We start from the raw sequence: 14,470 nt of genomic DNA, 5'->3' as shown, positions 1-14,470 counted from the left end.
TTCTATGATTCCCCTACTGCTGCACTGATCTGCGGGTGGCAGACAGACAAAAGGCAACCCGCCTGCAACTGCTGGACTTTCTGGCTACTGTACGGTTGCCAATAGCTCAGGTGCCCTATCAGTGAAAAATGTGGTAACCAAAGATTATAAAGAGAGGTTGGGGCGGGGGGAGGACATTAGCTCAGTAGCAGAACGTCTGCTTTGCATGCAGAAGGTCCCACACAGTTTCAATCTCCAGAATCTCAAAGCAGGGCTAAGAATGCTCTTTGTCTGAAACCCCGAAGAGTCTCTGTCCCTGTACATCCCCAAAAGCGTTCCTGGGATCTTCTAGGGAAGCACTTGGCCCAGAAGCACAACTCATGCCAACAAGTCATTGTGCCTTCAGGGTGCGACCCTGTGGAACTTCCTCCCACCAGAAGTCAGAAAGGCACAGTCCCTGCTGAGTTTCAAAAGCCTGGTTAGAACAATTTCATTTCAGGAGGCCTTTGCACCACAGACGCTTCCCTTTTGTCCCAAAACATTCTGACGCTCTTTTTCGTTTCTGAGATTTTAAATTTAGGGAGTTTCGTCTGTGTTTGGGATTTTGTCAATCGTCTTTTTGTTGTTGTTGCAAGCCACACTTTGTGAGGCCTAAATGGCGGAAAGCAGGATTTAAAAGAAATGAATGAGATGGGCTTGGCCTGCAGCAGCTTTTGAACGTTTCGCGTGAAATCACAGCGAGACACACAAGTCCAGGATTCCAGCAATGTGCAGGGAAAAAGAGAGATACTTACCCAGTGGCTTTTGCTCGTCATTTGGAGACAGCCGGGAGTAAGGAGGGGGTGGAGATTCTGAAAAGCAAGGAAGACACTGATTAACAACCCCTGGAAGTTTAGGTTACAGAAACATTTGCCCCCACACCAAGGAAGGAACCATTTGGCTGAACTTATGGTGGAAATCTCTCTCTCTCCTTGTTTTTATGGAGACACTGGGCACCATTACTCACTCCTAAAACCATAGGCAGGCAAACTAAGGCCAAGGGGCCGGATCCGGCCCAATTGCCTTTTAAATCCGGCCCGCGGATGGTCCAGGAATCAGCGTGTTTTTGCATGAGTAGAATGTGTCCTTTTATTTAAAATGCATCTCTGGGTTATTTGTGGGGTATAGGAATTCGTTCATCCCCCCCCCAATATAGTCCAGCCCCCCAGGGACAGTAGACCAGCCCCCTGCTGAAAAAGTTTGCTGACCCCTGCCTAAGACAAAGCATTCATAAGCACATCACAAAGTATAGTTATTTAGCAACACATTACCCTTCAAGGTGCTGGGTGTATGCTATAAAATGGGGAGAAGTGCTTTCATGGACCACAATGAACTAGAATTGGGTCTTAAGGAAGCCACTGGCTACAGTCCTTAATCCAATTTACTCTGCTGTAGTCCCATCAAAGACAAGGAGGGTACTCTGGCCAGGTTCACTGGGAATACGATGCACTTCGTGGCTAGCAAACTCCTGCTCCTAAAAAGGCACAAAACGCCTGTTTGCTTGGGAATAGGCATCACTGCTTTTTCAAGTTCCAGAACTTCCTCATTAGGGCTGGCCGATATATCGTCCAAAAGTTTGACGTTCACATCGTGATAATTGTTTCATAATATTTTAGCTGGCAATATATCGCGAATCACAATGTGTGTAGGGGCTAGGTCAGGCATCCCCAGCCTTCAGCCCTCCAGATGTTTTGGACTACAATTCCCATCATCCCTGACCACTGGTCCTGTTAGCTAGGGATCATTTAAAAGAAATGAATGAGATGGGCTTGGCCTGCAGCAGCTTTTGAAGGTAGACTGGGGATGCCTGGGCTAGGTGATAGGTGGTTTTTCAACATTGCAATAACTCACTTATCACGTGCTAAATGTCGCCATCTACCACAATGTCTGAAATAAGGATAGAACTATACAGAGGTGAACAGGACAATGTCCTGGCAACTGCTACTACTTAGGGGTCTAAAACGGATAAATGACAATAGTACTAATACTCAAACACTCGGTTTCATCAGAAGGCATGCAAAAATGCATCCCAACAGGACTTTGGGTTTTGGGCTTGGCTACCAAATGGTGGTATACAGGACAATCCAAAGTACAGCGATGAGTCATAGTGAATACATATAATCTGGGGCTGCGAAACTGCCAGCAGGCCTACTAGGTGGCAGAAGCGGCAGTGGCAGAAACAGCTTGCCATGACCGCGGTACGTGGCAGCAGCAGCGACAACCTGCAAGGCGTGGTGAGACAATCAGTGGCAGCCTGCAAGTCCTCGTGGCGGTGATGGGAGTTGGTGGCAGTAGCAGTAGCAGCTTGCAAGGCCTCATGACAGCAGCACAAACAGTAGTAGCAGTTACCAGGATATTGTCCTGTTCGCCTCTGTATATTTCCTTTCTTATTTCAGATATTGTGATATATTGATATATCGTGATGCTTAGCTGGTGATATATCGCGATACAGTGGTACCTCAGGTTACATACGCTTCAGGTTACATACTCTGCTAACTGAGAAATATTACCTCGGGTTAAGAACTTTGCTTCAGGATGAGAACAGAAACCGTGCGGCAGCGGCGCAGCAGCAGCAGGAGGCCCCATTGGCTAAAGTGGTCTTCAGGTTAAGAACAGTTTCAGGTTAAGAACGGACCTCAGGAATGAATTAAGTACTTAACCCGAGGTACCACTGTACTGAAAACCCATTACTGTATTGTCCAGCCCTATTCCTTATCAGTGTACAATGAGAACTGAGTGTTTACTTGAAATTTCAGGGCAACTAACTCTCAACATTGGTGCTCCAAACAAGACTGCAAGCTGAGGGAACCAAACTATGGAAGGGCATCAACACTTCAAATTTTTAAAAGAAATTTTCAACCAGTTTATTTCAGTTTCAACTCATCCTACCAGCCCAAAGGAAACCTGGGAACTATAGTTTTCAGAGGTGCCTGAAAATACCCTGTTCCAAGATCCAAAGGGTGAGAAATTATGGGGTTTCTCTAGGAGTCAAGAAAGTCATCTGTAGAGTTTTGACACTGCTGTGGAAAGAATCCAGAACAACACTGTCACATTTTTTTAAAAGCTGCATTTTGGGGGTTCTCTTTCTTGGGAGGTGTTCAACAACGGCTGCTTCCATCCAAAACCCTCGACACAAAGTCAGTGCACATTTGTTACAAAGAACACGGTACTCCGTGTTCCAGGGATATTGGAGAGAATATTCGAGAGAAAGAAATTCCATCACTCCCTGTAGGAAAGATCCAAAGTGAATGGGGATTGCAAAACAAAGAGAATTAAGGAAATTAAGGAAAGCTGACTTGCCAAAAAAAGGGGGGAGATTCCCCGCTCCCCTTGCAGCAACACAACAGAATTAAGAGAGAGCAAAGCGCACACACAGAGATAGAGAGACTCCTGTCAACCAAAGAACAAGATCTAGGATCCTTTTCCAAGTCAAGTTTCTTAGACAATTTAATTTCTACGTGAACTGAATTCTATAGTTAGGGCAACAGAAAATTCAGGTTCGTAGAGCTGGTTTTTCCTTCTCTTAAGGAGTTTCAACAGGAAGGCAGGTTTTGCTGCTTTTTAAAAAAATGGAAAAAACCCAACTTGCAATAATAATAAAAAAACCCCAGAAGTTAGGAAAAGGGGCACTGCAGCTTTAAGAGAGGCAGTCAGATAAATTGCCAGTCAGGCTGGCGCCAGCAAAATGCAAACTGCATATTATCACCACTTCTTCACCTAAATAGCAAGAGGGGGGAACCTGCTAAGGAAAAGAAGGGAGGGAGGGGGGAAGGAAGGGGGTGCTTTTTAAGAACAACTTGAAACTGATCTCGGTTGAAAGGGGATAATGCCAGGCCAAAAGAAAAAGAGACTTGTGTGTTTGTGCATTTCTCTTTAACTCCCATTTTCTTTTGCCTGAAGAAAACCAGTGATTTTCTATACATCCCCTCCAAAAAGGTTAAGTCTCCTTCGGCATTGCCGAAAGGGCAGTAATTTTGTGGATACGGTTACTACCACCGAAAACAAAAAATGCAAAAACAGGCAAGGCAAAATTTGCCTTTCTAAAGAGAAGGAGCCTGCGAGTTAAGCACACTTCCTTGTGTGGTGGCTCTTACTCCTGTGCAAATTTACTTAGGGCTGTCTTGGGAAAACAAGTCCAAAGCCTTTTCTTCCCACAGAGTTTTGCTTAATTTAACACGTGTTCGTGGAAGCCCCTCTGGGAATCAAACTCAAACAAAGTGGATCTATATTTTTTTTAAAATGCCACCAAGCTGTTTGTTTGCTTTTGCTGGTCTTGATTTCTACATTTCCAGCGCCTGCTGTCAAGAGCAGAGGAATGAGATAAGGGAGAATCTTGGATGTCCTTCTTCCCAAATGCTTTGGTGAACACTTAACTATTCCTCTGATGGAAGCAGAAATGGATGGTGGCGTTTGTGTGTGAATTTGGTCCAATGGCAACAGAAGAGGGGAAAGGATCCTGGATGTTAAAAACAACAACACTGATGGTAACTGTACTTCAAAACATCTGGGGGGGGGCACCAGGTTGTAGAAGGTGCCATCCTGCCAAACTTTGTCTAACACGGCCCTTTTCAAAAACACACAGTAAGAATGTGCAGAAGATGGTGTTTAGGGATGAAGGGAGAAATCTCATTTGTACTACTCTGTATTAAGTTACAGGGAGTACAAGGGCTGCCTACTGTTACTTCACCCTCCTGGCATCCTATAGACCCCATGGCCACAGGGAGTGAAGGGGGCCAGCCAAGGGAAGCCAGCCTCTCTTTCCCCCCCCCAACCCCACCTCAAATTGCAGCCCCTGATGCAAAACGTTAACCCCCTTGCTGCCTGGAGCACACCACCCATTGACGTGCTCTGCTGGGATCAACAGGTGTTGCTGGTGTTAAGCGGTGGGGAAATCTGCACTCTCTTGATGCCTCAAGACTTCCACTAAAGGAAACTGGGAGAACTGTGCAAAGGTGAGGGTGACCGCAGCCTGCTTCATCTGGGATACCCAGGAACCCACCCTGGGGTGCAGGTAAAAATATGGGCATAGGAAACGGCCTCAAACCAGTCAGACCACTGATCCGTCTAGCTCAGTACAGTGGTACCTCAGGTTAAGAACTTAATTAGTCCTGGAGGTCCGTACTTAACCTGAAACTGTTCTTAACCTGAGGTACCACTTTAGCTAATGGGGCCTCCCGCTGCCACATGATTTCTGTTCTCATCCTGAAGCAAAGTTCTTAACCCAAGGTACTATTTCTGGATTAGCAGAGTCTGTAACCTGAAGCGTCTGTAACCCGAGGTACCACTGTAATGTCTACTCTGACTGGCAGGGAATCACCAGGGTTACAAATATGGGTCTTTCCCAGTCCTACCTGGAGATAGCGAGGAGTGAACCTGGGACTTCCAGCTGCTAAGCTAGTGTTCAGCCACTAAGGTACAGACAGCCCACCTCACAGCCCACGAAGCAGAAGAATGGGTTACTGTCTCCTGCCTTGAAGGAAATTAATACCATGTTTTGTCTAGCTGATTGTCCAGATTTTCTATGATTTTTATTACATTTACATCCCATCCTTCCTCCAAGGAGCTCACGGTGATATATAGTGGTACCTCGGGTTAAGTACTTAATTCGTTCCGGAGGTCCATACTTAACCTGAAACTGTTCTTAACCTGAAGCACCACTTTAGCTAATGGGGCCTCCTGCTGCTGCCGTGCTGCCAGACCACGATTTCTGTTCTCATCCTGAAGTAAAGTTCTTAACCTGAAGCACTATTTCTGGGTTAGCGGAGTCTGTAACCTGAAGCGTATGTAACCTGAGGTACCACTGTACATGGCTCTTGCAGTCGTCCTCACAACCACTCTGCGAGGTAGGTTACACTGACAGATAGTGACTGGCCCAAGGTCACCCAGTGAGCTTCACAGGCAAAAGTGAATGTGAACCCTGGTCTCCCAGGTCCTATTCCAACACCCCACTTGCACTCATTCTGCATTAGTGGCAAGAGGGTTCCCACACCTGGGGCTTCACAGAAAAGGCGCGGAATTTGGGTCTGGATGCAGAATTCAGCATCCGTGTTTCTGACCCTGAACACTCTGAAAATAATAATCATAAACAGCACGTCTATTCTCTGGAGCTCCATCCATTGCCATGTTATAATCCTCACGACAACCCTGTAGGGTAGGCCTCCATTTGCATTTTACAGTTCTGAGGCTGACAAGAGAAGAACTTGCCAGGTGCAGAATTCATAGCAGGAGGGATCTGAATGGAGACTGGATTCATTGGTTACACTAGCTTGACAGTTTGTAGAGGACCATACTGGGAAATGTCTGCAGCCAGATGGGGGGCTGAACAGGATTCCCGTCAGCTGTTTGACACAGCATCTGCTTTGCATGCGGAAGGTTGCAGGTTCAATCCCCCAACAGCATCTCCAGTTAGGACTGGGAGAGAACCCTTCCTTAAACCCTGGAGAGCCATTGCTGCCAATCAGTGCAGACAATATAGAGCTTGGTGGACTAATGTGTCTGATAGCTTCCCTACGTCAGGTCACAATTCCTTGTTTAGAGTCAAGCAATGAGTGGAGCATTGATCGGGATGACAGCGATCTTGAGAGGAGAGGAAAACGCCTCACTTCCTCCAGGTCAAATATCACTGTGACCAACATCACTGTGACCAACATTACCTCTTGTCACACAGGGAAGGGTCCAGGAGAGCCCTCATCCCTAATACAACCATGAAGATGTAGGCAGGCTTCAATTTTCACCATACATTTTTGAGCTATTCTTACCCCTTGTGAAATACAGTGGTACCTCGGGTTAAGTACTTAATTCGTTCCAGAGGTCCGTTCTTAACCTGAAACTGTTCTTAACCTGAAGCACCACTTTAGCTAATGGGGTCTCCCATTGCTGCTGCGCCACCGCCACACTATTTCTGTTCTCATCCTGAAACAAAGTTCTTAACCTGAGGTACTATTTCTGGGTTAGCGGAGTCTGTAACCTGAAGCGTATGTAACCTGAAGCGTATGTAACCTGAGGTACCACTGTAAACTTTGTCCCAGTTTTTGTAAAAAGGAGGTGAGGAGGTAGACCTTAATTGCACCACTTTAGAGTGGAGGTTTACCATACAAAATGATCCTTGCGTTTGGTTTACATGCAGAAGGTCCTAGGTTCAATCTCTCTAGGTAGGGCCGGAAATGTCCCTAACCTGAACCATGAAAAGCAGCTGCCAGTCAGTGTAGACAATACTGAACTAGATGGACCAATGGCCTGACCCAGTACAAGGCAGCAATTTTCTTTGTTCCTTAACAAAAAAAAAACATAGACTCTGTTATGTACTGAGTTGAATAGGATCCAAACTGCAGCAGTCTGATTGGTCCTAGAACAATAGGATCCAAAAGGCAGCAGTCTGATTGGTCCTAGAACAATAGGATTCAGAATGCAGCAGTCTGATTGGTCCTAGAACAATGCAGCAGTATGATTGGTTGGCAGGAACCACCCAATCATGCTCCAGATAGAAGTGAATCCACAACCTGATTGGCTTACAGTAGAATTCCGGAATTAGCCAATCATGTGCAGCCCATTGTGTAAATAATGTATATAATGCAGGTGCTTTGAGGGGACATCCATTCATTCCTCCTCATCACTATGAGCTGAATAAAGAGCATGAAATCACTTTGCGACTCTGAGTATATTTCAGACTCCCTGGAGATACAAAGGAAGCCAAGACGGGAACTCTTTCCCCTGACATCTAGGGTTTTTTTGTGGGCAAGGAATCTTTTTTTTCAATCATGCAAGCCCCACCCTGCAATCTGAGGAGGGACAACTCTTACCAAGCTCATCAGCTGCTTGTGAGAACGAAGTCTCCCTTGCAACCGGATAACCAATGCCGATTTCATTCGTCACTTTGAATACGGCCACTGAGTGGCAAGATATGCATTTCATACATGCAATAACTATAAGTAACATATAAAGTTTAAACTGAGCAAACAGGTTTCCAGTGCAGCCTTTGATCCAGGGAGATGATGCAGCTTTCTAAGTGGGCCAAGAATCAGGTGTCCTGTGCGTGCGCATGTGAATGGGCGACCCAGGGACTTTTTCATCTACTCAGATACAAGGCTTCACACGAAATCTGCCCGAGTCAGCAAATGCACAGCAAAGATGCATGAATCAGAGAAGTCAAGGGATGCACATGCATGTGTGAAACAGCCCTCACTCGAACAATGCTTGACATCAGTCTTCAGCAAACCCTTGAGGAAGACAGAGCCCAGAACAAACACTACACTAGGGTGCTATTCAATAAAGGCCTGTGTTTTAGTACGGCATTACCACCTGCTGTCCAACACACCTGGTTTTAGACATGCGTAAAGTAAAGCAGTATTTTAATTTAAGAAAACAAGAATGTGCCAAATGTGTGTCCGTGTGTGTATAATACTATATAAGAGATCCCTGTGTATATAAATAGACCCTGAGTGCTTTCCCTAATTTAAGCTACGATCTATTCCAAAAGAGGGAGGAATTGAAATATGAGCAAAGGTGCTCTGTTGCCAGTTTTGCTTTGCTCCAGGGCTTTTTGGCTGTAGACCTTAAAGCATCTCTGCATTTATATATATATTTTTAAAAGCCCCAGCTAGCATGGCCAATGGTCAGGGATGGTGAGAGTTGTAGTTGAAAACATCTGGAACATTGAGCCCAACCCACTTCCCTCCTTGGTACTCACAACAGGAGGAACCAACCACAATCCCTGGCTTTAGTGTGATGGCAGAACTTGGGACCATGGTTTGTTGTACCCCAGGCAAACCATAATGATAAACCAAAGTTTGCTCTTGCCATACCAGTCATGGTTTACTTGAGCTAAACAAACTATGATCCCTGTGAGAAGAGGATGCTGGACTAGATGGGCCATTGGCCTGATCCAGCAGGCTCTTCATATGTTCTTACAGTTCAGATGTAGTTTCAGGAATCATGCTTTGTTTCCTTCCAACATGAATGGGGAGGATCAGAGCAGGCACAATGTTCTTGTGTAAACCTAGGTTTCCAGCTAAACATGATGTGTCACCTTGGCCACCATCTTCAGCTGGCCTTTTCCCCTAGTAACGTGTTTGGTATCGTTGAAGTGGATTGTCCTCCTATATTCTCAAGGAGCGTCTCCACCCCCATTGTTCAGCCCGGACACTGAGGTCCAGCACCGAGGGCCTTCTGGCGGTTCCCTCGCTGCGGGAAGTGAGGTTATAGAGAACCAGGCAGAGGGCCTTTTTGGTAGTGGCACCTGCCCTGTGCAACGCCCTCCCAGCAGATGTCAAGGCAATAAACAACTATTTTACTTTTAAAAGACAACTGAAGGCGGCCCTGTTTACGGAAGTTTTTAATGTCTGATGCTGTATTGTTTTTAATATTTGGTTGGAAGCAGCCCGGAGTGGCTGGGGAAACACAGCCAGATGGGTGGGGTATAAATATTAAATTATTATTATTATTATTATTATTATTATTATTATTAGGCTGGCCACCAACATGGATGGCTTTAAAAGAGGATTAGACAAATTCATGGAGTTTGAGGCTATCAGTGAATGTCAAAGGTAGTTTGCCTCTGTATGCCACTTGCTGGAATCACAGATGGGGAGAATGCTGTTGTGGGCTTTCCACAGGTATCTGGTTGGCCACTGTGAGAGCAGGATGCTATGTTAGATGGGCCTCTGGCCTGATCAAACAGGGCTATACTTATGTTTTTATCTCTCACTCTCAAAAGTTGGGATACGGGCCTGGGCACAGCATGACGTCTCTGGCTTAAATTCTTTAACTATGTTGGACCAAAAATACTCTAACCAGTGCGCTTTCCACACTGCGCCTGTCAAAATTGCACAACAGCCCTGTCAACACTGAAAAGGAAAATCAGTTCAACTTCCAAGGGCCGAGCACCAAACATCAACAGATCTGGGCCACACAGAACCTGCAAGCTGCTCTGCTCTGGTAGTAAATAGCCACTTGCCACAGGTGGTGCAATAAATAAGGACCACTTCAGACAAGCATGTACATCACTTGATTTCTCAACACTGGATCACCCTCAGCTGGAATACTGGAAGCTGAAGATGCCCACTGACTTCCGCAAGCCTCTGGCGAAATTTTACAGTTCTCTTGAGGGCCCCTGGAACTGTGATGGTGCATCCACACATGCCGGTTGTTTTATCTGATGCCTGCGGTTTCTAAGTGAACCAGGTCTTGATGAGTGGCAGTGGGATGTGTCCACCAACTTGGTATGGGAAGCCCTGGGTCTGAGGGGAACAGGAAGCTCCTGTGATGCTTCCTTCACGGATGCAGGCCACCGTTGGGTGCTGCAGTTTTCAAGTGCAGGACCTGCACATGTGAATCAGCCCTAGGGTGGGAAGGCGGAGAGGTCTCTGGTTCCATGCATTTGCGTGAACCATCACCATTCCAAACCTATCATCCCCAAAGTGGCCTGCAACTTGTACTGCTCATGCAGTGGACAAAATAAGTTAGGATCAACATTCCTGGCTTAAGAAGGAAATGGCTAGAAGTTGTTAACCATAAACAGAGAGGTACTGTGTGGCTCTAGGCGTCCTGGAGGTCACACCCTATGACTTCAACACGATGCACCAGAATCCCAGAATCCATTCTGCACATGCTCAGATATGCAGGGGAGGGCTGTAGCTCAGTGATAAAGTATCTGCTTTGCACGCAGGTCCCATGTTTAATCTCCAGGTAGGGCAGGGAGAAAGACTGAAATCATGGAGAACCACTGCCAGCCAGTGTAGACAGTAGTGAGCTAGAGGAACCAGTTTGCGATGTTCCTTCCTATGCTGCTACGATTAGCTACATATACAAGATTATCACTAGACATGGCACTTTGCAGAGTTTCTCACACACAAAAATCCAGGTCCTTGCCCCAAGGAGGTTCCCATCATGTCATATGTGCCAAGCCTGAGATCTGGCACTGAAAACTTGTTTTCAAAGCAGGCTGAGCACCTCTCAAATAAACAGGGTGAGAAAGAGATACAAAGGCACCAGAATTCTGCAGCACCTTCCAAGACTAACAAGGATTCTTGTGCACCAACTTCCACAGGACAGTCGTTACATCTGGCAGTTTGAGCCAACAGCCGTCGTCATGCTCTCCAAATGCTGTCAGACCCAAACTCCAATCATCCCTGACCCTGACCACTGGGCATGCTGGCTGGGAGTTGTAGTTCAACAACCATAGCCCTATGAAAGGGATGGAGCTCAGGGGTAGAACACCTGTTTTGCATGCAGAAGGTTCCAGGCCCAATCCCTGGCATCTCCAGGAAGCCAGGTGTTGTTGGACAACAGCTCTCATCATCCCTGGCCACTGGAACTGATGGGAGTTGTAGTACACCAGCATCTGGAGGGGACCACATGGGCTACACTGAGGCAGATGGACACAGGTCTAACTCAGAAGAAGGGAGCTTCCTATGTACATCTGAAGGGCATCAAACTACATCTGCTCACCTTTGAGATGCCTCCTATGACAAACTATTCTGGAAGTTGCTTCTGCCACTCCAGGCAAACTTTTACACTTGCAAAAACATCATTCCCTCTTGGTTCAGACCAAAGATTCATCTGACTTAGAGATGGGGAACCGCTGGTCTTGCAGACACTGTTCAACTGCAGATCCTGTGATCCATGGGAGCGGGGAACCCAACAGCATCTAAGGGCCACAGGTCCCCTATCTCTGATCTAGGCCAGCATTATGGATCCCATAATGCAGCAATCCCCTTGATTTCTGCCACACAGGTGATAAGATTCTCCCCATGTCGTTTGCCCCCAGCAACTGAATTCAGAAATACAGTGGCTCTATCTATGGTGCTCCTATTCAGCCACCATGGTCAAAGTGAGAGAATTTTCACCAAGATGCCTGTGCATGTTGATTTTCAGCACTGAATACTTCAAATGGGAGGGGGTGTAACTGTGGATTCTTTATGAAGATGCACCTTCCCCAATACTCGAGTCCCCCTCCCTGAATTGCCTCAGGACATCCCAGCTGCCCAGCCCTCCCGTGCTCCAGGTGGCCCCGAGGCAATCGACGGTGCTACTAACCTGGCCCGCACAGCCTGCTGAAGTGATAGGGGTTGCAGCACACCGTGGGGCCGTCGGGGAGGCCGAAGCTGCCGCACTCGCACAGGGGCTTCAGCTCGGCCGGGTGCTGGAGGTCCGGCCAGCGGAAGAGCTTCCCCAGCAGGAGGTGCGGAGGCGCCGCTTGACCGCCCAGGCGCACCTCGGCGCGGGAGACGAGGACACAGTCACTGGGCATCCCGCCGCGGGACTCGACGGCTTCGAGGAGGCTGTCGAGGGAGCGCTCCTTGAGGCGCTTCAGGAGTGAGTACGTGACGGCCTTGAGCTCCTGCTCCAGCAGAGAGAGCCTGGAGCGCCCTTCCCGGGCTGGCAGCTCCCGGGGCCGGGGCGAGACGGCGTCAGCGTCGGCGTCCCTCTCCTTGAAGAGGCAGCAGGTGACGGTCATGCCGTCGCTCTCCTGCGCCCACCACGGGCTGTCCCTTTCGAGGCCGCCGTCGGAGCCGCCATCCTCGGCGTCCTCCCGCGCTGCTGCTACGGCCGCTGCCTCCTCTTCCACCTCGGGGGGCGCCGGAGGGTCGCCCTCGCCGTGCGCCATGGACCTCTCCAAAGCGCACGGCTCCTCGACGGCGCCTCCGCCGGTCACCGCTCGCCTGCCGCTCGCAGGGGGCTTCTCCGGGCTCCTGCCGTCGCTGCCCCCTCGCTCATGGCTCTTCCTGAGGCTGCCGGTGCTACTGCCGGTGGAGCCGCCGCCACCACCATCTCCTCCTCCTCCCCCTCCTCCGACGCCTTCTCTGTCGGGGAGGACCCGGCTTCTCCAAAGTCGCCGCACAAGCCCTGCCCGTTTGGACCTGAACATACGCTTCGCCCGGCCGCGGAGCTGCTGGCCTTTCCTGGCTCCGGGTCAGATCCTCCCAAACGAGGGCCGCATGAAGGAGACCCAGCAACGACGGCAGCGGCGCCGGCGCCCGGAGCAACCGCGGGGGCTCCTCGCCCGCCCGGCCCAGCCACTCGCCCAGAAGCGCCGGCCGGGCAGCCACATGGGGGAAGGAGGCAGCAATGGCATAGAGCGGAGCCCCGCAGGCCGGCGTCCTGGCGAGCGGGGGATCAGCCGCAGCCCGCCCCCTCGGCCCTACATGGAGCCCCGAGAGCCAGGAGGGGACGGGGAAGGCTTGCCGGCCCCCCTCCTTGCGAGGGAGTCCTTCCACGAACAAGCGCGCAAGCAAACAAAACAACAAAACTCCCCCAGGCTTTTTCCTCTTCGCCCTGGCAAACCCTCGACGCCGCGGTCCTTCCTTTGCGTCTGGCTGGGGCGCCTTTTAAAAAGTTGCCCCGACGCCTTCCCAAGTTAGAGGCTGGCCGCCCCCCGGGGCAAGGAGCAGGCTGGCGGCGCCGCGCATGGCTTGGCTCGGTACTCAAGATCCCAGCCCGAGAGAAACGCGGCGGCGGCGGCAGTAGAGGCAGCACTGCAGCAGGCGCATGAGAAGAAGCGCCGTCGTCGCCGCCGCCGCTCGGGGAGAAAAGGCGCCCCAAATCCTCCTCGGCGGTCCGGAGCAGCCTCAGCAAATCCACGCCAAGCGAAGCCCTCGGTGCTTGCAGAAGGGCCGGCGAGGCTCCTGGGGGCAGAGGCGTCCACCCAGGGTAGAGCCCCCCGACTTCACTCCTCCTTCTTCTTCCGCCCCCCGGGCTTGGGGGGCCGCCGAGATCTGCCTCCCGAGCAGCGGAGACCCTCGTCGCCTCTCCCTCCCTCTCTCTGTCCCCCCCACTTCTTCCCTCTCTCTCTTTTTTGTTCTTCTAAAACACACACGCAGGGCCCCCTAGGAGAGCGCTGGAGTCATTGGCTCCCTCCCATCATGTGCCAGTCTAGACACTTTGGCGGCGCGGAGCTGCACTGATGGTTGCGCAAACAAGGTTTCAAGTTTCTTAACTCTTAAAGGAAAACGCCTCCCGGTTCTCGCTCGCCTCTCCTGGCTTCTCGCTCCCCCTTCGCTCTCTCCCTCCGCGCTCCTGGTTTTGGGGCACCCTCTTGGCCCCCACCCCTAAAATAATAATTAAGGGAAGGGAAGGAGCTTCTGTGAGGAAGACGATTCGCAAAAGAACTAATAAGAACAACAATAAAAAGAGGCTGGGAAATGGGAGCGAATTATAATAAGTTCCCGTGCCCTTTTGCTTCCTATCTGCTGTGTGCAAATGGCCAAAGTGTTTATTTGTTTATTGGAGGCATTTTTTATCCCACCTCTTCCAAGGAGCTCCAGGTGGGGTCCACGGGTCTCCCCCTCCTCATTTAATCCCACAACAACAACCCTGTGAGGTAGGTTAGTGGGCCAAGAGGCAGTGATTCTAAGAATGTCCTCTTTTATTCAGTAATAATATTGATAACAATAATATTAATGAACTGGCTGATTCTACAGCAAGTCTTCATTGACCTCCAGCATTTGAAGCCCCA

The 14,470-nt window shown here is 49.4% G+C and overlaps 1 protein-coding gene across 1 annotated transcript in view; it reads right to left on the bottom strand.

The window, feature by feature from the left end:
- The window catches only part of SMAD6 (SMAD family member 6), a 56,283-nt gene extending 42,360 nt beyond the window's left edge, over positions 1-13,923 (bottom strand). Inside the window, exons 1-2 of the mRNA XM_083586729.1 lie at positions 12,052-13,923; positions 774-830 (exon numbers count right to left, since the gene is read on the bottom strand). Coding sequence (XP_083442855.1) covers positions 774-830; positions 12,052-12,883 — 889 coding nt within the window. The 5' untranslated portion in view covers positions 12,884-13,923. The remainder of the gene's footprint in view (positions 1-773; positions 831-12,051) is intronic.
- Between the last annotated feature and the right edge of the window lie 547 nt (positions 13,924-14,470).

The sequence above is a fragment of the Podarcis filfolensis genome (assembly GCF_964270895.1).
Source record: "Podarcis filfolensis genome assembly, chromosome: 14".
Taxonomy (NCBI): Eukaryota; Metazoa; Chordata; class Lepidosauria; order Squamata; family Lacertidae; genus Podarcis; species Podarcis filfolensis.
This window is presented reverse-complemented; position numbering and strand designations above follow the sequence as displayed.